Source organism: Callithrix jacchus, chromosome 8 (assembly GCF_049354715.1).
Source record: "Callithrix jacchus isolate 240 chromosome 8, calJac240_pri, whole genome shotgun sequence".
Classification (NCBI taxonomy): domain Eukaryota; kingdom Metazoa; phylum Chordata; class Mammalia; order Primates; family Cebidae; genus Callithrix; species Callithrix jacchus.
In genome coordinates, this window is record NC_133509.1 from 45,147,146 (window position 1) to 45,170,528 (window position 23,383).

At 42.4% G+C, this 23,383-nt stretch overlaps 1 protein-coding gene and 1 non-coding gene across 2 annotated transcripts in view; one reads left to right on the plus strand and one right to left on the minus strand.

Annotated features, from left to right (window-relative positions):
- RTF1 (RTF1 homolog, Paf1/RNA polymerase II complex component) overlaps nucleotides 1–23,383 on the minus strand; it is a 70,107-nt gene that overhangs the window by 22,944 nt on the left and 23,780 nt on the right. The window contains exons 3-4 of the mRNA XM_002753521.6: nucleotides 9,733–9,880; nucleotides 4,302–4,506 (exon numbers count right to left, since the gene is read on the minus strand). Of these exons, the coding sequence (XP_002753567.3) occupies nucleotides 4,302–4,506; nucleotides 9,733–9,880 (353 nt within the window). The remainder of the gene's footprint in view (nucleotides 1–4,301; nucleotides 4,507–9,732; nucleotides 9,881–23,383) is intronic.
- On the plus strand, nucleotides 14,690–14,792 carry LOC118145298 (U6 spliceosomal RNA). Its single transcript, XR_004730424.1, has one exon. It is a non-coding gene; the product is annotated as a U6 spliceosomal RNA (small nuclear RNA).

Consider the following 23,383-nt stretch of genomic DNA (forward strand, 5'->3'; position numbering starts at 1 on the left):
TTGGGCGGCTGAAGCAGGGGAATCACTTGAACCAGGGAGGTGGAGGTTGTAGTGAGCTGAGATCGCACCACTGTACTCCACTCTGGTGACAGAGTGAGAGTAGGTTAAAAAAAAAAAAAAAGATTCAGGAAATTTCTGAGTTGCTATATTGCACTTCCCTGAAGCTAAACAAATGAACTACAAAAATACCAATTTTCTATGTTGGCTCTGAACCTCTGTCTTAACAATGAGGACACTAAATCATTCTTATAGTCACTAAAAAAAGTCACTGAAGCTGAGGGTGGTGGTTCAGTGTAACCCCAGCACTTTGGGAAGCCAAGGTGAATGAATTGCTTGAGGCCAGGAGTTCCAAGATAAGCATGGGCAACGTGGCAAAAACACCTCTTTTAAAAGTGAAACCCCGTCTCTACTAAAAATACAAAAATTCGTTGGTCATGGTGGTGTGCGCCTGTAGTCCCAGCTACTTGGGAGGCTGAGTCAGGAGAATTGCTTGAACCCAGAAGGCGGAGGTTGCGGTGAGCCAAGATAGTCCCATTGCACTCCAGTCTGGGTAACAACAGCGAAACTCCATCTCAAAAAAAAAGGGGGGCCAGGCACAGTGGCTCACACCTGTAATCCCAGGACTCTGGAAGGCCAAGGCAGGTGGATCACCTGAGGTCAGGAGTTCCAGACCAGGCTGGCCAACATGGTGAAACCCCATCTCTACTAAAAGTACAAAGATTAGCTCAGCATGGTAGCGGGTACCTGTTATCCCAGCTACTCAGGAGGCTGAGGCAGCAGAATTGCTTGAACCTGGGAGGTGGAGGTTGCAATAAGCCAAGATCATGCCACTGAACTCCAGCCTGGGCCACAGAACAAGACTCTGTCATACACACAAACACGCATGCATGCATGCACACCAGGCACAGTGGCTCAATGTAATCCCAGCACTTTGGGAGGCTGAGGTGGGCAGATCACTAGGTCAGAAGATAGAGACCAGGCTGGCTAACATGGCGAAACAAAAATAAAAAAAAATTAGCTGGGTGTGGTGGCACGCACCTGTAGTCCCAACTACTCAGGAGGCTGAGGCAAGAGAATCGCTTGAACCCGGGAGGCAGAGGTTGTAGTGAGCCAAGATTGCACCATTGCACTCTAGCCTGGGCAACAAGAGCAAAACTCTGTTTCAAAAAAAAAAAAAAAAATTAGCCAGGTGGTGGTGTGGCACACGCCTGTAGTCACAGCTACATGAGCGGCTGAGGCCATGTGAGGACAATCACTTGAACCTGGGAGGCAGAAGGTACAGTGAGCCGAGATCATGTCACTAAACTCTACCCTGGGCAACAGAGTGAGACTCCATCTCAAAAAGAAGAAAAGAAAAATTATCAGGAGGCTGAGGCAGAATTGCCTGAACCCAGGAGGCGGAGGTTGTGGTGAGCTGAGATCGCGCCATTGTACTCCAGCCTGGGCAACAAGAGCGAAACTCTCTCAAAAAAAAGAAAGAAAGAAAAATTAGCCCAACATGGTAGCCTGTAGTCTGTAGGCCCCACTACTTGGGAGGCTGAGGTAGGAGGCTGGCTTGAGTCCAGGAGGTAGATATTGTAGTGAGCCAAATTCACACCACTGCACTCCAGCCTAGAAAACAGCCAGACTCTGCATCCAAAAAAAAAAATTTTTTTTAAAGTCACTGAATTGGCCGGGCGTGGTGGCTCACACCTGTAATCCCAGCACTTTGGGAGGCCAAGGCGGATGGATCACCAGAGGTCAGGAGTTCAGGACCAGCCTGGCCAACATGGTGAAACCCCATCTCTAAAAAAAATAAAAAATAAAGTCACTGAATCAGTCAACTGTCTTATTCACATACGGTGAAAAACAATAAAAACTAAGTTTGAGACAAGCCCATTACCCTTGAGCTATTTTGTGATTTTGTCATAGGACCTACTGGCCTTATACAACAGCATCTTGCTATGCTTTCCACAGTTCAGAAATATAAATTTTAGAAGTCATCCCTAACCATCTGGCAACTCCAGCACTGGAGTTGTATTAAGTATTAAGTCCTACTTGTTCCAAAACAGGTAACCTTGGAAGCATTCATACTCAAAACAAATGTCTGGTCTGAGCACAGTAGCTCACACCTATAATCCTAGCACTTTGGGAGGCTGAGGCAGGTGGATCACCTGAGGTCAGGAGTTTCAGACCAGCCTCACTAACAAGGCAAAACCCTGACTCTACTAAAAATACAAAAATTAGCCAGCCGTGGTGGCAGGTGCCGGTAATCCCAGCTGCTTGGGAGGCTGAGGCACGAATATCTCTTGAACCTGGAAGGCAGAGGTTGCAGTGAGCCGAGATCTCGCCACTGCACTCCAGCCTGGGCAACAAGAGCAAAAGACCTTCTCAAAAAGGAAAACAAAACAAAAACCAAATGTCTATTGCTTGTTGCTGTCTGAAAGCCAAACATTCTTCTCCAGGATAACTAACCATACTTAATATGGTTTGCCCCCTCCAGAAGGGACAAACAAGACTCCCAGATGAAAAGAAACTAACTGCTGCCAAAGAAAATGCTTCTATTTTCCTTTCATGAGATTAAATAGGTAGGATCCTCATTCTGAGGGCTATTTTATTTCCCAAGACAAAAGCCAAGTTTATTTTTACCTTGAAATTCTGTTAGGAGACAAGGAAGAACTACTGCCATATTTAAAAGTTTTCCATTTAAAATATGACAAAAGTTCAAAAAACTGAAGCAGCTTGTAAATATCAAAAAGCAATTTAACATTTGACTTTTTAAAAAAAATACAAAACCTCTGCTGGAGGACAGTCAGATACCTAACTTGTATATAATCAGGAGAAATTCCAAATCTTGAATCCTGTGAAGACAGGGCTCCAAATATAAAGTTTGGAAAATTATTTCAACCTGGGAGCTTGAAAAATCTGAAGCCAATCTGTAAAATATAAAGCTTTAAACACCATTTCTTCCTTTACTTTTTACGTATTATTTGGTGTGTTCCCATGTTACTCTCAATCATTACTGGATTCCTGTTCTAAAACCAAGGTAATCTTATTATTACCTTAATACTTTTTACTCGGTAGAAATCAAATCATGCACTGATCTTTATCAAGACAAAAACAATCTCTGTAATTCCCCTCTCTTTTTTTTTGACACAGGATCTCACTCTGTCACCCAGGCTGGAGTACAGTGGCACAATCTCAGCTCATTGCAAACTCCACATTTCAAGCTCAAATGATCCTCCTGCTGACTCAGCCTCCCAAGTACCTGGGACTACAGGCATGGGCCACCATGCCTATTTTTTATAGGAGACAGGGTTTTGCCATGGTTGGTCTTGAATTCCTGGGATCAAGTGATCCACCCACCTTAGACTCCCAAAGTGCTGGCATTATAAGTGTGAGCCACTGTGTCCAGACTGTAATTCCCTGCATTCATTCATTCATTTATTTAGAGACGAAGTCTCACTCTGTCGCCCAGGCTGGAGTTCCGTAGTGTAATCTTGGCTCACTGCAACATCTGCCTCCTGGGTTCGAGCAATTCGCCTGCCTCAGCCTCCTGAGTAGCTGGGACTACCAGTGTGCAGCACCATGCCCAGCTAATTTTTTTGTATTTTTAGTAGAGACAGCGTTTTGCCATGTTGGTCAGGCTTAGTCTTGAACTCCTGACCTCAGGTGATCCGCCTGTCTAGGCCTCCCAAAGTGTGTAATCCCTTTAGAATGCTGCTTGTAGTGTTCATGTTACAGAATAGGTAAAATAATAGGAAATGTGAGGCAGAAGAGGATGTGGCCACAGTGTGTTTTATGGTATCAGATGGTCCCAGGTTTGAAATACAGTACTACCACTTGCTGGCTAAATGACTTTGGACAAGTTTCTTCATTCTTTCACTCAATGAGTATTTAGTGACTATTTCTGGCCAGGCACTGTTCTAGGCATCAGGAATAGAGGAGCAAACAGGACTAAGTCTCTCCCTTCATGCAACTTACTCTTTAGTTACCTAATGTCTCTAAGCCTAAGCTTCTACCTCTGTAACACGGTATAACCAACCTCACAGAGCTGCTGTGAAGATTACATAATGCACATATATGATATCTTCCGAATAAAACCTTCTGAATGACATATATTAGTAAATAAAACCAATGGCACTGAGTAAATAATGAATGAAATTTAATACATCATTTAATACAACATTCTCATCATGTTAATCAATTCCAAATGCCAGTCTCCATATGTAGGTCAGGTATCAAAGACAGAGGAAGTATGACATAAGAATTGAACAGAAAAGGCAGGGGCAGAAGCGGGGGCAATGAGGACTCAACCTTACCTTCTTTTCAACACCTCCCTCTTCTCTATGCGATTGAAAAGTTCTTGCTCTCTCTCTTTCTCTGTCATCTGTTCCAGACGGGCCCTGTCTTCCTCATCTCCCATGAGGTCTTCTCCATAGCCATCATGGAACTCTTCATCTTCTGAGGAAGAGTCTGAATCTGAACTGGAAGAGGAGCTGTTGCTGTCAGAATCTGACACTTCACCTGCAACAAAGGCCCAAACACAAGATTACACTATGCTACAGAAGACAGGCCACAAGCGGCTCCACAGTGGTGACATTACCCTTCTCTATTTTTTTTTTTTTTTGCGACAGAGTCTTGCTCTGTTGCCAAACTGGAGTGCAGTGGCGTAATCTCAGCTCACGCCAACCTCTGCTGCCTGGATTCAAGCAATTCCCCTGCCTCAGCCTTCCAAGTAGCTGGGACCACAGGTGTGTGCCACCATGCCCAGCTAATTTGTTGTATTTTAGTAGAGAGGGGGTTTTCACCACGTTGGCCAGGATGGTCTCAATCTCCTGGCCTTGTGATAGGCCCGCCCCGGCCTCCCAAAGTGTTGAGATTACAGGCATGAGCCACCATACCAAGCTAACATCACCCTTCTTTAGGCTAGAATAAGAAATCAGTTTGTTATTTTACTTATTTTTACTTCTTTTTTGAGATGAAGTTTTGCTTTTGTTGCCCAGGGTGGAGTACAATGGCGCAATCTCGGCTCACTGCAACCTCTGCCTCCCCGGTTCAAGTGATTCTCCTGCCTCAGCCTCCCGAGGAGCTGGGATTACAGGTGTAATCCGGCTAATTTCGTATTTTTATTAGAGACAGGGTTTTGCCATATTGGTCATGTTGGTCTCGAATTCCTGACCTCAGGTGATCTGCCCAGCTTGGCCTCCCAGTGCTGAGATTATAGGTGTAAGGCACTGCACCCGGCCTATTTATTTTTACTTTTAAAATAGAACTGGGGTCTCACTTTGTTGCCCAGGCTGGTCTAGAATTCTTGGGCTCAAGCAATCCTCCTGCTTTAGCCTCCCAAAGTGCTGGGATTACAGGCATGAGCCACCACACCTGGCCCCAGCTTATTTATTTATTTTATTATTACTATTTTTTGAGCTGCAGTCTTGCTGTCGCCAGGCTTGAGTGCAGTGGTGCAATCTTGGCTCATTGCAACCTCTGCCTCCGGGTTCAATCGATTCTTCTGCCTCAGCCTCCCAAGTAGCTAGGTTTATAGGCATGTGCCACCATGCCCAGCTAGTTTTGTATTCTTAGTAAAGATGGGGTTTCACCATGTTGGTCAGGCTGGTCTCAAACTCCTGACCTCAGGTAATCCGCCCATCTCAACCTCTCAAAGTGCTGGGATTACAGGCATAAGCCATGGCGCCCAGCCTCCCAGTTTATTTTAATGCATCTTTTTTTATTTTGACAAAACTGTAGGCCTGCAGAAAAGTTGCAGCATAATTTGACTCCTATAAATCCTTTCCTTAAGATTTACCCACCAATGCCAATTTACTTTCTCTGCACATATAAAAAATAATGTATTTATGTTTATTATTTATGTTGCTGAACTAAAAGTAGTTGCAAAGATCATGGCCTTTCACCCCTAAAGATTTCTCCTAAAGAGGACAGTCTCTCTCTCTTTTTTTTTTTTTTGAGATGGAGTTATGCTCTTGTTGCCCAGGCTGGAGTGCAATGGCATGATCTCGGCTCACCGCAATGTCTGCCTCCTGAGTTCAAGTGATTCTCCTGCCTCAGCCTCCCAAGTAGCTGGGATTACAGGCATGCACCACCATGCCCGGAAAATTTTTTTTTTTAGTAAAGATGGGGTTTCTCCATGTTGGTCAGGCTGGTCTTGAACTCCTGACCTCAGGTGATCCACGCACTTCAGCCTCCCAAAGTGCTGGGATTACAGGCGTGAGCCACTGCACCCCGCTGACAGTCTCATATAACCAATTACACAATTATCAAATGTAGGGAACTTAACATGAATACAGTATCATTATTTTATATTCAAGTCAGTCTATATTCAAATTTCACCAACTGTTTCACCACTGTCCTTTACAGTCACTTTCTAACCAAGTAGACTCCAATCTACTATCACATGTTGCATTTGGTTGCCGTGTTTGTCTAGTATCTTTTAATTGGGATCTGCCTTTCTTTGTCTTTCATGCCACTGATTTTTAAAAAAATGTTATTTCATGGTTTTGGGGGTACAGGTGTTTTCTGGATACATGGATAAGTTCTTTTTTTATTTTTTTTTAGATTGAGTCTTACTCTGTTGCCTAGGCTGGAGTGCAATGAAACGATCTCAGCTCACTGCAACCTCTGCCTCCCAGGTTCAAGCAATTCTCCTGCCTCAGCCTCCAGAGTAGCAGGGACTACAGGCACATGTCACCGTGCCCAGCTAATTTTTTTTATTTTTAGTAAAGACAAGATTTCACCATGTTGATCAAGCTGGTCTCAAACTCCTGATCTCAGGTGATCTATCTGCCTTGGCCTCCCAGAGTGCTGGGATTACAGGTATGAGCCACTGCACCCGGCCTGAATAAATTCTTTAGTGGTGATTTCTGAGATTTTGGCGTACGTATCACCCAAGCAGTGTACACTGTCCCCAATATGCAGTCTTTCATCCCTCACTCCCTCCCAACTCCCCAAAGTCTATTATATCATTCTTTTTTTTTTCCTTCCAGACGGAATCTCACTCCATCACTCAATCTAGGCTCACTCCAACCTCCTCCTCCCAGGTTCAAGTGATTCTCATGCCTGAGCCTCCTGAGTAGCTGGCACCAGGAGCATACCACCATGCCTGACTAATTTTTGTATTTTTAGCAGAGATGGGGTCTTACCATGTTAGCCAGGCTAATCTCAAACTCCTGACCTCAAGTGATTCACCTGCCTTGGCCTCCCAAAGTGCTGGGACTATACACGTGAGCCACCACACCTGGCCCCATTGTATCATTCTATGCCTTTTCATCCTCATGGCTTAACCACCATTTACACATGAGAACATACAATACTTGGTTTTCCATTCCTGAGTTATTTCACTTAGAAAAATGGCCTCTAGCTCCACTCAAGTTGCTGCAAAGGCCATTATTTCACTCCGTTTTATGGCTGAGTAATAGTGCACGGCACACATATATATTATATTTATCCTTTTGTTGATGCATTGAATTTTTGAAGAGTATAAGCCCAAAAAATAGTCCAGTAGAATTTTGTGGAGTGATGATAAAAATATTCTCATCTGAATAGCAGCCACAACATATAACCATTCAAAAACTGAAATGTGGCTAATGCAACTGAAAAACTACATTTTAAACATAATTTTTAGTTAATATAAGTTGAAATAGCAACAGTTATCAAGTCCACCTCATTTGGTTTGGTTAATTTGTTACGAAACAATTCAGGTTATAACTTTTTGGCAAGAATACTTCATAAGTGATTGTGCCCTTTTCAACGTTATCACATCAGGAAGCCCTAATTAATATCTGTTTGTCCCACTATTTTAATTTGGATTACTTGGTGAAGGTGGTGTCTTCCAGATTTTCCCTTTGGAAAGGCACCTTTTCCTCTTTGTATAATAGTATGTATAGGGAGAAGGTTTAAGACTATAAAATCTTGTTTTCCAACGAATTGTCAACTAGTGGTTTTAACAATCATTGAGGATTCTTGAGTAAATCAACTTTATCACTATGACTGAAAAGTGGTGGCTGAGCACAGTGGCTCATACCTGTAATCCAAGCACTTGGAGAGGACAAGATAGGTGGATCACAAGGTCAGGAGTTTGAGAGTAGCCTGGCCAATATGGTGAAAACCCGTCTTTACTAACAATACAAAAATTAATTAGGTGTCGTGGTGGGTGGCTGTAGTCCCCCAGCTACTTGGGAGGCTGAGGCAGGAGAATCGCTTGAACCTGGGAGGCAGAGGTTGTAGTGAGCCAAGATCGTGCCACTGCACTCCAGCCTGGGTGACAGAGCGATACTCCATCTCAGAAAAAAAAAAAGAAAGAAAGAAAAGTGGTGATTTTTCTAACCGTATAATTTCTTTTTCATTTATTACTGGCATTAAAAAAAAAATTATGAGCAGGTGCAGTAGCTCACGCCTGTAATCCCAGGACCTTGGGAGGACAAGGTGGGTAGACTACCGGAGGTCAGGAGTTCAAGACCAACCTGGCTAACATGATGAAACCCCATCGCTACTAAAAATACAAAAAATTAGCTGGCTGTGGTGGCGGATGCCTGTAATCCCAGCTACTTGGGAGACCGATGCAGAATTGCTTTAACCCCAGGAGGCAGAGGTTGCAGTGAGCCAAGGTCGCGTCATTGCACTCTAGCCTGGGCAACAACAGCAAAACTCTGTCTGGAAAATAAATAAATAAAAATAAAAAGTAAAAAAAAAAAAATTTTTAATAAATCATTAAAATCTGATTAGTGAATTTCTAATAACAGTGGATCTTAATAGGACAAATGTTGGCATGGAAAAAATATGTGAGTACAGTGAGTACTGAGCTAAGTCAACAACTTAACAGGAACTGTACTTGACTCAGTTTGAGCTAACATTCATAGGCATGTGCTCAAAACCAGGTTAAGCCAATTTTATAGAGCCAGCTTGTATATAAACATTATTTTAGAAAATATTTTTAATTTTTTTTTTTAAATATTTTTAAATTTTTAAATAATTTATAGGTTATCATTCCAGTCCTGGAACAAGTTCACTTTTATTTTCTTTCCCAGTGTCCTTGCATTTTTCTTTTCTTTTTTTTCCTACTTTTTTGTTGTTGTTGAGACAGGGTCTTGCTCTGTCACGTAGGCTGAAGTGCAGTGGTGTGATCATAGCTCACAGACTCCTAGGCTCAATCAAGCGATCCTCCCACCTCAGCTTCCTGAGCAGTTGGGACCACAGGTGTGTACCACAACATTCTTGCAGAGATGGGATCTCACTACATTACCCAGGCTGGTCCTGAACTCCTGGGCTCAAGTGATCCTCCCACTCTGGCCTCCCAAAGTGTTGCGATTACAGCCATGAGCCACTGCACGTGGCCCAAGTTCACTTTTCAAACTAGTGTTAAAAAATTCTGGAATTGGCTTCCAAAAAAATAACATTCTCTACTGAGTTTCGTACCAAGATTTCCCTTCTCAGACTATGCATAAGCAAGAAAAAAAAGGAGGACAAGGGATTCAGGGTATTCAAGACAATGCAGGAATTCTCACAGGTTCCAGGGATAGGTTTCAGGATTCTCATCAACCTTTTGGAATTGCATACATTTTTCTTGCTTCATTCAGATTCTCAAAGCATCCATGACCATGGAAAAAGTTAAGAACCACTGCTCTAAAGACAGAGGTCATGCTAAATGCAGGTACCCCCCTTCCTCCCCACTTCTGCCTTTGCACCTTCAAGCTGACAAGAGTGGGAGTTGACCTTCCAGGTCTGGGCTGCTCAGCTCACCTTCCTCAGGGGCTGAGCTCTCAGCTGAACTGTCTTTGTCTGAACTGCCTGAGGAGGCAGTTTTGTTGGCCTGTTTCTTCATCGTTCCTTTCTTCTCTATTTTTCTGGCTTTTCCTTTCTTCTTATTTTTATTGCTCCCAAATGTCCACTATAAGGAGAAAAGAAAAAAAAACTGAAATAGGAATAGGGACTTTACTGGGAAAAGCTGGAAGACTCAAGAGTTAAGAGTCTCTGCCATTCATCTTTGAATCCAAAACAAATACACTTCACATGAAAAAAAAATACAGATTTTTGAAAAGTTTTTCTTTTTCTTTTTTTTTTTTTTGGAAACAGGGTGTCTCACTCTGTTGCCCAGGTTAGAATGCCGTGGCACAATCTTGGTTTACTGCAACCTGTTTTCCAGGCTTAAGCATTCCTTCCACGTCAGCCTCTGGAATAGTTGGGACTACATGTATGCGCCACCATGCCCAGTTAATTTGGTTTTTTTTTGTTGTAAAGATAGGGTTTCACTATGTCACCCAGGCTGGTCTTAAACTCCTGAGCTCAGGTATTCCTCCTATCTTGGCCTCCCAATGTGCTGGGAATACAGATGTGAGCCACTGTGCCCAGCCTAGATTTTTGTTTTTGAGACAAGGTCTCGCTCTGTAGCCCAGGCTAGAGTGCAGTGACACAATCTTAGGCTCATGGCAGCCTTGACCCCCAGGATCAAGCTATCCTCCTGCCTCAGCCTCCCAAGTAACTGGAACGATAGGCGTGTACCACCATATCCGACTAATCTTTGTATTTTTTGTCGAGATGGGGTTTCACCATGTTGCCCGGGCTGGTCTTAACTCCTGAGCTCAAGCAATCTGCCTGCCTTGGCCTCCCAAAGTGCTGGGATTGCAGGTGTGAGCCACTGTGCCTGGCCCCAGCCTACATTTTTGAAAACTTAGTTAAAACTTTAGAACTTCTGGTATGGAATGTCTTAGAAACAGGAGAAAAGTTACGTAATAAACATATAATTTAATTATTATTTTTTCTTTTTTTCCAGACAGGTTCTTGCTATGTTGCCTAGGTTGGCCTCAAACTCCTGGACTCAAGTGATCCTCTCACCTGAGCCTCCTGAGTAGATGGAACTACAGGCACGCATCACTGCACCCAGCTCATGTATGTTCTATCGCCAATAGAAAACAGAAAAGATAGCAATTTTATGGCAAGTCAAAAAACAGCTTCTGATGTTTTATGTGGCAGAGATGGCAGTAATTGTTAATGGTTGGTATGTCTAGGTTTCAGTACAGAGAATGGTTTAGTGCTGGAGTGGGTCTCAGGAAGGCAGGGAATGTAGCTTGTACCCAGGAGAAAACTGCAGGAAGCACCGCAAGAAAGGATGAAGGTCATTCTTTGGTATGAATGGCAGCACTGGCACTAACCCCAGAGAGGTAGAAAGTAATGTACATCATTAAATATATGTGCATATCCTTTTTAAAACATTGGCATGCATTATCCAGTAATATAACACTTAAACTAGATCATAAATAGGAAATCCCAGATATCTAAACGTAAGGAACTTGTAATTTATATCATCGAACAGGTAAGCAATACAGTTAACTACCTCAAGGCCAAAAAACCATCTTCAAGAACTTTAATTATAAGCTGAAAGACAACACAACCACTTTACAAATTTGCAAAGATTACTTAGTTACATTAAACCCTATCTCCTTTGATATTCTGTCAGCTTAAAATGCTTTTAGGTAAAAAATACTTTATTTGGAAACTTTATTCTAATTACCATAAGTAATAATCATGTTTTGATTATCATAGACTGAATATTAAGTCTGGTATTAACATAATATTTCTACATCTAATATTCAACAAAGGCACAAAGTCTGTTTCTTCTATAATAGAACGAGAAATTAACCAATTTCACAATAGATAAATAGAATAAGTAAATTCTTTTGGTCTTTTTTTTTTTTTTTTTGAGAGGGTGGGGTTGAGTAGAGGAGTAGTTCTGAAGATGTTTCCAAATTAGAAATTTTCCATATAAACTATTCTTAAGAACAACAGCCAGGCGCGGTGGCTCATGCCTGTAATCCCAGCACTTTGGGAGGCCAAGGCAGGTGGATCACTAGGTCAGGAGTTCAAGACCAGCCTGGTCAACATGGTGAAACCCCATCTCTACTCAAAACACAAAAATCAGCCAAGCGTGGTGACATGTGCCTGTAGTCCCAGCTACTTGGGAGGCTGAGGCAGGAGAACAGCTTGAATCTAGAAGGTGGAAGTTGTGGTGAGCCGAGATTGAGCCACTGCACTCCAGCCTGGGTGACAGAGCGAGACCTCGTCTCAAAAAAAAAAAAAAAAAAAGGAACGACAGTCTGCTAGTTTACCTTAATAAAACATTGTAAAAGGGTGCTATTTTTAATCTTTTTGTTTGTTTGTTTCTGAGCCAGGGTCTCGTTCTGCCGCCCCAGCTGGAGTACAGAACAGCAGGATCATAGCTCACTGCAGCCTTGATCTCCCAGGTTCAAGTGATCCTCCTACCTCAGCCTCCCGAGTAGCTGGGATTACAGGTGTCCACCACCATGCCTGGCTACTTTTTGTATTTTTAGTAGAGACAGGGTTTCACCATGTTGGCCAAGCTGGTCTCGAACTCCTGACCTCAAGCAATCCACTAGCCTTGGCCTTCCAAAGTACTGGGATTACAGGCTTGCGCCACCACACCCAGCCTAATATACCAACTTTCCATGCTGACAGTGAAGATATTACTCAAGTAAATAATATATAAAACATCTTTTACACTGGCTCTTATATTACATAACTATACGCATAATAGATACTCAACATTTATTGGTTACTTTTGAAAATGGGCCTGACCTACCTTTTCCAAACAGTGTTTTGGTCCTTTCTACTTCTACCCAATGGAAATATAAAGAGGTTGAGAGCATAAAGGTTGGGCTATCAGGGAACAGGTGTGTCAGAGAGACTAGGTCTATTTTTGCCTACAGATTTGGGTTTCTCACGTGGAATAGAGTCAAATTCTGGATTCCTCAGGGGGAAAAAAAGTGTTTATGAGAGCAAAATGACCTAAATGTGAAGTCATACAGGTGAATCCAATTCAGGAGATGCTAGGAAGCTAAGGCTTTCTTAACCTTCCCCCGTCTAACTGCTTCAATCTGCCTCAGTCTAAGCTTAGCAACTGTCATTCATTCATAGCCTCTAATGTTCATTCTTTGTGGCGTAGTGAGAAAAGACAAGAATAAATTAGAAGAAAATAAAAGTGCTTTGAGTTAAAAGAGGCTTTCCTAACTAAACATGAATGTGAGAAGGGAACACCGTTTTTTTCTCCCAACAGCAAAGCTGCCTTATCTCTCATGAGGCTGACTCAGTCAGGTCTATCACACCAAAGGCAAAAACCCACCACCTCAGTATGTGACGAGGTTTTGAAGAAATTAAAATAATGTGGGTGAATTTACTTTTAAACATAAAATTTCTTTTTCTTTTCTTTTTTTTTTTTGAGACTGAGTTTTGTTCTTGTTGCCTAGGTTGAAGTAAAATGGCAAGACCTTGGCTCATCGCAACCTCCGCCTCTTGGGTTCAAGCGATTCTCCTGCTTCAGCCTCCTGAGTAGCTGGGATTACAGGCATGAGCTACCACGCCCAACTAATTTTGTATTTTTAGTAGAGCCAGGATTTCTCCATGTTGGTCAGGCTGGTATTGAACTCCAAACCTCAGGTGCTCTGCCTGCCTCGACCTCCCAAAGTGCTGGGATTACAGCTGTGAACCACTGTGCCCAGCCTAAAATGTCTTATATACATCTTAAATTACTAGGAAGTTGGACTGCAGCTACTTGTATATTTACTTCGCATTTTATTTCATTTTATTATTTTTGAGACTAGGTCTTGCTCTGTTGACCAGGTTGGAATGCAGGGGCATGATCATAGCTCACTGCAGCCTTGAACTATGGGGCTCATGAGATTCTCCCATTTCAGCCTCCTGAGCAGCTGAGACTACAGGCACATGCCACCGTATCTGGCTAATTTGTTAACTTTTTGTAGAGAGGAGGTCTCACTGTGGTGCCAAGGCTGGTCTCACACTGCTAAGCTCAAGCAATTCTCCTGCCTCAGCCTCCCAAAATTCTGGGATTACAGGCATAAGCCATTGTGCCCAGCCTGTATTTTATTTTTAACAAACCTTTAAAATCTAATTTTAATAATAATAAATATTCATTATATGAACCCCTAAAATACATAGAAAAGTATTTTGCCTTTTATTTTCTTTTCGTTTTTGCGATGAGGTCTCACTATATTGTCCAGGCTGGACTCAAATTCCTGGGCTCAAGTGATATTCCCACCTCAACCTCCTGAGTGCAGCTATTACTACAGAATCACACTACAGTGCACGACAAGAAAAGTATTTGTAAAGTTGAAAAAGAAAAAATTACCAGGCCATGTGTGATGGCTCATACCTGTAACCTCAGCACTTTGGGAGGTCAAGGTGGGAGGTCTGCTTGAACAGAGGAGTTGGAGACCAGCCTGGGAAACATAGCAAGATCCCATCTCTATTTAATAAAATATATTTTTTAATTAAAAAAAAAAAATCCCCCACTGCCATGACACGGACAAAAAAATTAAACTAGGCTGGGCACAGTGGATCACATCTGTAATCGTAGCACTTTGGGAGGCCAACAAGGGCTGATTGCTTGAGCTCAGGGGTTTGAGACTACCTGGGCAACATGACAAACCCCAGTCTCTACAAAAAATACAAAAATTAGCCAGCCATGGTGGTGAATCCTTACAGTCCCAGCTACTCGGGAGGCTGAGGCAGAAGGGCGGCTTGAGCCTAGGAGGTCCAGACTGCAGTGAGCCAAGGTCATGACACTGAACTCCAGCCTGGGCTACAGAATGAGAGCCTGTCTCAAATAAATAAATAAATAAATAAATGATTTTAATGTAATATAAAAAATTATTTTAAAAAATCACCTGTGCTCACTTTAGCAGCATATATCTAAACACAGAATACAAAGAAGATTAGCACGGTTCCCGTGCAAAGATGACATGCAAATTTGTGAAACATTGCCTACTTTTTGTTTAGTTTTGTTTTTTGAGATGGAGTCTTACATTGTCACCCAGGCTGGAGTACAGTGGTGTGATCTAGGCTCACTACAATCTCCACCTCCTGGGTTCAAGCAATTCTCCTGCCTCAGCCTCCAGAGTAGCTGAGATTACAGGCACCTGCCACCATGCCCAGCTGATTTTTTTTATTTTGAGTAGAGACAGGGTTTCACCATATTGGTCAGGCTGGTCTCAAACTCCTGACCTCAGGTGATCCGCCCACCTTGGCCTCCCAAAGTGCTGGGATTACAGGTGTGAGCCACCACCCCTGGCCAACATCTCTTACTTTTTAAAAATTTATGTTTTAGTTTTTTTTAATCACCTATATTGTCACCACTCAAAGATAAATGATCACTTAAAATCTGGGAGCCAGTATCATTATTATTCTTATTTAATCCAGAGAAAGAGACTCAAATAGTTCCCAATAATCTCCCAAAGATTTTTTTTTCTTAGAGAATAGATCACATTTACTCCTGTAAACCAGAGATTTTTGAATGCTTTTTTGTCTAACCACATACTTAAAATATGTGCTCTGTACCTCTTCTCCCAAGAACAGAGTCTAAGCAGAACTGATATGGAAATATCTTAATCCAGCTATTAGTCCAGAGATGGCTGACCCATCCCTGTAAAAGTCTTATACACCTGATTCTGAGATAATGGGAAAATGAATTATTTCATCAGAATGTAGTAATAATTGGGGTCTAAAGAATAAAGGAGAGAACTAAAGAGATGCTCTCATTCTTTCCCCATCCAGGAGGAAGTTGAGGAAATGACCTGGCACTTCTTAATTTGTTTTGAGAACTATGGTTCTACTGAAAGGTAAGCTCTGTTATATATAACCTTCAAAATGCCCTCAAATGCACCAAACATAAGGCAAGAATGAGAAAAGAGGGCCCACTGGTCTGCATCTGAACTCCAAGTACAGAGGCCAGAGGACCTCCCAATGACCACCGCTGAAAAACCATCCAGGCAAAGGAAAGAATCCGTTGTTAGGACTCTCACACACACTGACGAAAGTATTTTGTAAATATGCAATGAAGAAAAGTTAAAAAGAGACTGGATGAAATATGTCTTATTACCTAATAATAGAGATTGGCAGTTTGACTCTCACTGATGTAACAGATATTCTAATGGGCAACAATTATGTAGTGAAACAAGGAAGGTGAGTACCATATTCCCCATGCCATGCTGAGTGTGTATAGAATGTAATAAGCAGGTCCCCATTATGTGAAGCAGCTATCCTTCGAGGCACTCAGCTGAAAGATGGGAAGAAACACAAGGTGGGGACTGGTTGCTCTGGAACTGGGTGCCATTGAGATGCTGAGTATTTTGAGCATGAGGAAGGCAGGGAAGTAAGAAAACTTCAAGATTTCAGAGAGAAAACTGTCTCTAATGGGCAAGGAATACCCATATTCCTAGGTCTCAGGTCCCAGCATAGAAACCATTCTAGCCTAGTGACCCTCAACAGAACTTATAAGTGAAATAAAATACCTTTAAGTAAGTAGGGTTCAAGAATAACAGCTGGGGCCGGGTGTGGTGGCTGATGCCTGTAATCCCAGCACTTTGGGAGACTGAGGTAGATGGATCACTTGAGGTCAGGAGTTCAAGACCAACCTGGACAACATGGTGAAACCCTGACTCTACCAAAATTACAAAAATTAGCTAGGCATGGTGGCAGGTGCTTGTAATCCCAGTTACTTGAGAGGCTGAGCAGGAGAACTGCTTGAACCTAGGAGGCAGAGGTTGCAGTGAGTTGAGATCATGCCACTGTACTCCAGCCTAGGCAACAGAGCGAGACTCCATCTCAAAAAAAAAAGTAACAGCTGGGTTAGTGACAAACTACACTGGAATAAGGTCAAAAGAACTGGGATAGAGCCCAATCCTCTAACAAGAGACTGTTTCCCTATCTATAAAGTAGGAATAATAAAACTGCCTTGATCACCTATCAGGGTAGTGTGAGATTAAAAGGAGACAGAGTAAGAAAAGTTTTAGAGCACCAGATACCAGGAAGCTCTACATAACTGCAAGGTACTATTTTATAAAAAGAAAATGAGAATTTCTGTTTGTTTACTCATCTGTAGAATAAAAAGTTCAGATGATCTCTAACACTTCGTAACATTACAGGTTTCCATATGAACTGAAAGTTATTCTGAGTCAAAGTAATTGTAAGGAAGGTTCTATAGTCATTATTCTAGATATTGACAATGGCCAGAAAAGAGATGTGTTTGAGAGGGCACAGTTCCTGATTTAGGTGTTTTTTCTGAAAATAAAAAAGTCAGAGGAAGACAAGTGCGGTGGCTCACACCTGTGCTAGGATCAGCACTTTGGGAGGCTAAGGTAGGCGGATCACTTGAGGTCAGCAGTTTGAGGCCTGGCACACACAGTGAAACCCCATCTCTACTAAAAATACAAAAAAATAGCTGAGAGTGATTGCATGCACCTGTAATCCCAGCTACTTGGGAGACTGAGGCACAAGAATTGCCTCCTACTTGGGAGGCAGAGGTTGCAGTGAGCTGGGACTGCATCACCGCACTCCAGCCTGGGTGACAGAGCAAGACTCTGTTTCCAAAAAAAAAAAAAAAAAAAAAGAAAAGAAAAGAAAAAAGGGTCAGAGGTGTTGAAGAGTAAATGCAACTCTTTTTTATCCCAAGTGACAGGAGGCAGTATATGCAATTTAATGTGAGTCTGAAGACATGAAGAACAGCTTAGCTTTCTTTCCTTTCTACTATGTAATTAATCAAAGTACAAAAGACAATACTGTATTTCATCATCAAGCAATCATATACATTTAAGTAGAAAGCAAAGAAAATCCTTGCACTCAATCACAAAAACTTGTCTATTTATGAAGACAAGTGCACAAATGAAACGAAGTGACACCAATAATGCACAATATAATTAATACTACATTACGCTGTTAAGTAGGAAGTGTTCTAATTTCTTTTTCTTTCTTTTTTTTTTTTCAAAAGATGGGGTTTCACCATGATGGCCAGGCTGGTCTTGAACTCCTGACCTCAGGTTATCCACCCACCTTGGCCTCCCAAAGTGCTAGGATTACAGGCATGAGCCACCGCGCCTGGCCGGAATTTCTTGTAAATAAATTTGAGCAATTAACTAGTCTAGGAACATCACCTTATTATTCCAGATTCTTGGAATGAGATCTCAATGGTGTCTAGATACATGAAGCATTACTATCTGCTTGTGTATGTAGTGAAAAGGGAATAAGTATGTACGAAATAAAGTTCGTGAGCAATCTTAACAGCTGTCACTAAGTTCAAGTACTAAAGCGGGGTATTCCAACCTGACCTCTATGGCATTCCCTGGTTTCCTGACCCCACAACAGAGCACATGCAGTAAATTGGAAGTGTTACAGAAGAGATTACCAAGAAATGAGCCAAATGGTCACTTTTGACAGATAACAGAAGACAAAGGAAGCTATAAAAAGCAGTGCCACATGGCTTGATATTCCAAAAGACATTTTTTCACAGTACAAGAAATGTCATTTCTAGTCATGGCTTTAAATCAACAGAAAAACTACTACATAGGACATCTCTCCAGCCAGGCATGGCAGCTCACACCTATAATCCCAGCACTTTGGGAGGCCAAGGTGGGCATATCGCCTGAGCTCAGGAGTTCAGCACCAGCCTGGGTAACACAGTGAAATCCCATCTCTACTAAAAATACAAAAATTAGCTGGGCGTGGTGGTAGATGCCTGTAGTCCCAGCTACTCGGGAGGTTGAAGTAGGAGAATCACTTGAACTCGGGAGGCAAAGGTTGCAGTGAGCTAAGATTGCTCCACTGAACTCCAGCCTAGACGACAGAGCAAGACTCCGGCTCAAAAAAAGAAAAAAAAAAGTTAATAGGCCAGGCTTGGTGGCTCACACCTGTATTCCCAGCACTTTGGGAGGCCAAGGTAGGTGGATCACGAGGTCAGGAGTTCAAGACCAGCCTGGCCAACATAGTGAAACCCTGTCTCTACTAAAAATACAAAAATTAGCTGGGCATGGTGGCACACGCCTGTAGTCTCAGCTACTCAAGAGGCTGAGGCAGGAGAATCACTTGAACCTGGGAGGCGGAGGTTGCAGTGAGCCAAGATTGTGCCACTGCACTCCAGTCTGGGTGACAGAGCAAGACTCTGTCTCAAATAATAATATCTGTCAAGTATTTTTTTTAAATAGTGGTTTTATATTTTAAACTTTCAAGGGTTTAGTTTTGGTATTGGCATGATTCATCTATGTGGAATATCTTGTTCTAGACATGTTGTATGTAAGAAGACTTTTTTTTTTTTTTTTTTGAGATAGAGTCTCATTCTGTTGCCAGGCACCAGACTGGAGTGCAGTGGTGCAATCTCAGCTCACTGCAATCTCTGTACCCTGGGTTCAAGCAATTCTCCTGCCTCAGCCTCCAGAGCAGCTGGGACTACAGGCGCGTGCCACCACACCCAGCTAATTTTTTTTGTGTTTTTTAGTAGAGACAGAGTTTCCCCATGTTGACCAGGATGGTCTCGATCTCTTGACCTTGTGATCCACCTGCTTTGGCCTCTCAAAGTGCTGGGATTACAGGTGTGAGCCACTGCGCCTGACAAACTTTACTAAACCAACACACATGCAGGAAAATATTAGCTGAGCAATGAAGGTCTTTTATGGGAAGCATATGCTAATTATGTGTTATCTAAATGGAAAAGCAGTAACCAAATCAGAGACATGAACTAACAAATGGACTGTTTTGTTTTGGCTATTTTGGAGGCAGGGAAGGTGGCAGGAACAGGGTCTCACTCTGTCATCCAGATAGGAGTGCAGTGGCATGATTACTGCTCACTGCAACCTTGACCTCCAGGGCTTAGGTAATCCTCCCACCTCAGCCTCCTGAGTAGCTAGTACTACAGGTGCACACCACCACACCCGACTAGTTTTTGTATTTTTTAAAAATCTTTTTTATTTTTTTCTATTATGGCACCTCTAGCTACAATACTTTTTGTATTTTTAGTAGAGATGGGGTTTTGCCACGTTGCCCAGGCTGGTCTTGAACTCACTGGCTCAAGCAATCCTCCCACATTGGCCTCCCAAAGTGCTGGGATTACAGGTGTGAGCCACCACACCCTGCTGGCCATTTTTTTTAACCCCAACTCATGACTGAATGGCTACTAGCTCTCCTCCTTCTCATCCTGTTATTTTTCCTTCCAATCACTCTTGCTTGCACCCTTGATGCTGCTTCTCCTATCAAATGCTTTCAAGGAGAGGAAGAGACAGCATCTAAGTGCCACACCACAGCATTATAACCTTGACCAACATAAATCTTACAAACAGGCTTGCTTTTTAGTTTTACATGTGCGTCCAGATATCGAGAATAATTCATTCACCAAAAATAAGACAAATGTATACTCTGTCATTAAATTTCAGATTTCCCCCATGCCAAGATACATTACACGACACATCTACTTATTTCCTCACTAATTTGACTTTACACTCAATGTCCAGTACACCCATTTTTTTCTGGATAAAAAACTTTAAGAGCTTCTCTCCATTTCCCCTCCCTCTCATCAATTAGCTAAATGTATCTTTGCTGTAAAATCAGTGCATGTCTCTGATTTTATTTTATTTTTTGAGATGGAGTGTCTCTCTGTTGCCCAGGCTGGAGTGCAGTGGCGCAATTGCAGCTCACTGCAACCTCCGCCTCCCGGGTTCTTACAATTCTTCTGCCTCAGCCTCCCGAGTAGCTGGGACTACAGGTGCAAGCCACCACGCCGGACTATCTTTTTTTTTTTTTAGATTTTAGTAGAGATGGGGTTTTACTGTGTTGTCCAGGCAGGTCTTGAACTCCTGAGCTCAGGCAATCCGCCTGCCTGGGCCTACCAAATTTCTGTGATTATAGGCGTGAGCCACCACGCCTGGACATGTCTCTGATTTTTGATTTTATAAACAAATTACCGATTAATCTTTTAGCTCAGTTGTTCTTGACTAATTTTCTGTCCTAGCAAATCTGAGGGGACAAAAATATATATATATATATATATATATTTTTTTTTTTTAATGGAGTCTTGCTCTGTTGCCCAGGCTGGAATGCAATGACACAATCTTGGCTCACTGCAACCTCTGCCTCCCAGGTTCAAGCGACTCTCCTGACTCAGCCTCCCAAGTAGCTGAGACTACAGGCGTGTGCCACCATGCCTGACTAATTTTTGGTATTTTTAGTAAAGACAGGGTTTCACATGTTAGCCATGATGGTCTCAAACTCCTGACCTCATGATCCACCTGCCTCAGCCTCTCAAACTGCTGGGATTACAGACACGAGCCACCATGCCTGGCTGACAAACATATTTCTTTCTACCTATATTCACGGCTCACTAATGACAATAAACAATAGGAGACATACGTAAGTTTAAAAAAACTCCAGGGCAGCTTCTGGCACAAAGAGGGCTTCATCTGATGGAGAAGCTCCACTTTAATTTATCCATTTTTAAATTTTTATTGAGATGGAACTGCACTCTGGCACCCAGACTGAAGTGCAGTGGAGCGATCTCAGCTCACTGCAACCTTCACCTCCCAGGTTCAAGCGATTCTCCTGCTGCAACCTCCAGAGTAGCTGAGATAACAGGCACCCACCACCACGCCCAGCTAATTTTTGTATTTTTAGTAGAGACGAGTTTCCACCATGTTGGCCAGGATAGCCTTAACCTCTTGACCTCATGATCCACCCACTTCAGCCTCCCAAAGTGTTGGGATCACAGGCATGAGCCAACATGCCCGGCCAATGACCAAATTTCTTTTTTGAGATGGAGTTTCGCTCTCGTTACCCAGGTTGGAGTGCAATGGCGCGATCTCGGCTCACCACAACCTCCGCCTCCTGGGTTCAGGCAATTCTCCTGCCTCAGCCTCCTGAGTAGCTGGGATTACAGGGATTTTTTGTATTTTTAGTAGATACGGGGTTTCACCATGTTGACCAGGATGGTCTCGATCTCTTGACCTCGTGATCCACCCGCCTAGACCTCCCAAAGTTCTGGGATTACAGGCTTGAGCCACCGCGCCCGGCCGACCAAATTTCTAAAAGGCTAATTTGTAGGCAATAAAAACACAAAAGTTGAAGAAACAAGAAGACATAGCAGACTACTTCAGTATGTGTTTTTTCCCCCATGAAAGATGTATTAATAATTATTATGAAAAGGAAGGAAAGCAAGAACCACTGTCTCAAACTTTATATCCTAAGAATCTCTCAGAAGTCCCCTACCCAATCTCAAATGTCTACAGCAGCAAGTGTGAGCTCACAGTAATAACACTGAGTTATACAGTGGTTGAAGAATTTTTTAACAAAGATTTTAATAGTTATTTTCTGAACTGTCCAAAATAATGAACTATTAACTCTGAGGTACACTGCGCTAAGCTAGTATCTTGGGCCAAAGAGACATGATACAAACCGAAAACCAAGCATCTTTCTGAACGACCATGATATAGACCCTGCTGTCTTGAGAGAGGGGCAGGAGTACTAGAATCTGGAGGCAGCAGCAGGAGCTAAAAATCCTGTAGCGGAAAAGTCACTCAAAGGTTCATTTCCTACTGGGCTGGGTACAGCTTGCTGTCAGCTTTTTCTCCAATATGTGCACAAATCATTGGGTAGTGCTCTAAGATGAGCAGTTTTTTCACTTGATTAAGCAGCTGCAGGTAACAAAGGGAACCCTAAACCATAAAAGATTATATGGATGTGAATCTCCTCCAACACAGGTTTTGGGTTCCTCTAAGCTTTGGCTAAAAAGGAGGAAGGCAATCTCAATAGTAACTGCAAAAGTTAGGACTCTAACCTAAGTTTAATGACAGAAATACGGAGAATGAATGTGTTCCAAGTGCAGTTACTGCTTATATCTTAAGGAATAACAAAGATCACAAACACATTATAGGGTATTCCAGGCACAGCACAGATTCACACTTAATAGAATATTGAGTGGCAAGGGTGGACCACAGAAGCTGACTTCTGAAACAAGAAAAATGAAAGTAGCTACAGAAATAGTGGAAGAAAAAACTGTTTCAATGTTTTCCTGTATTGTCTAGGCATTTAAATAAACAGAAGACAAAACAAAAAAGCAAATTATTTCATAGACCCCACTGATTTTCTGTTAATTTGAGAGAAATTGTAGTTCCTCCATTAAAAATAAACAAAAGAATACACTTTCACTACTTCTTGCCATAGAAAGCAATTTTAGATCTATTAAATTATTTAAGATTAAGAGAGTATCATGGCTGGACGTGGTGGCTGAAGCGTGTAATCCCAACACTCTGGCAGGCTGAGGTGGGCAGATCACCTAAGGTCAAGAGTTCAAGACGAGCCTGTTCAACATGGTGAAACCCTGTCTCTACTAAAAATACAAAAATTAGCCAGGCATGGTGGTGCATGTCTGTAGTTTCAACTACTCGAGAGGTTGAGGCAGTAGAATCGCTTGAACCCAGGAGATGGAGGTTGCAGTGAGCAGAGACTGCACCACTGCACTCCAGCCTGGGCAAAAGAGCAAGACTCAGTCTCAAAAAACAAACAAACAAACGAACAAAAACAAAAGAGAGACTATTACCAAGCAATCAGA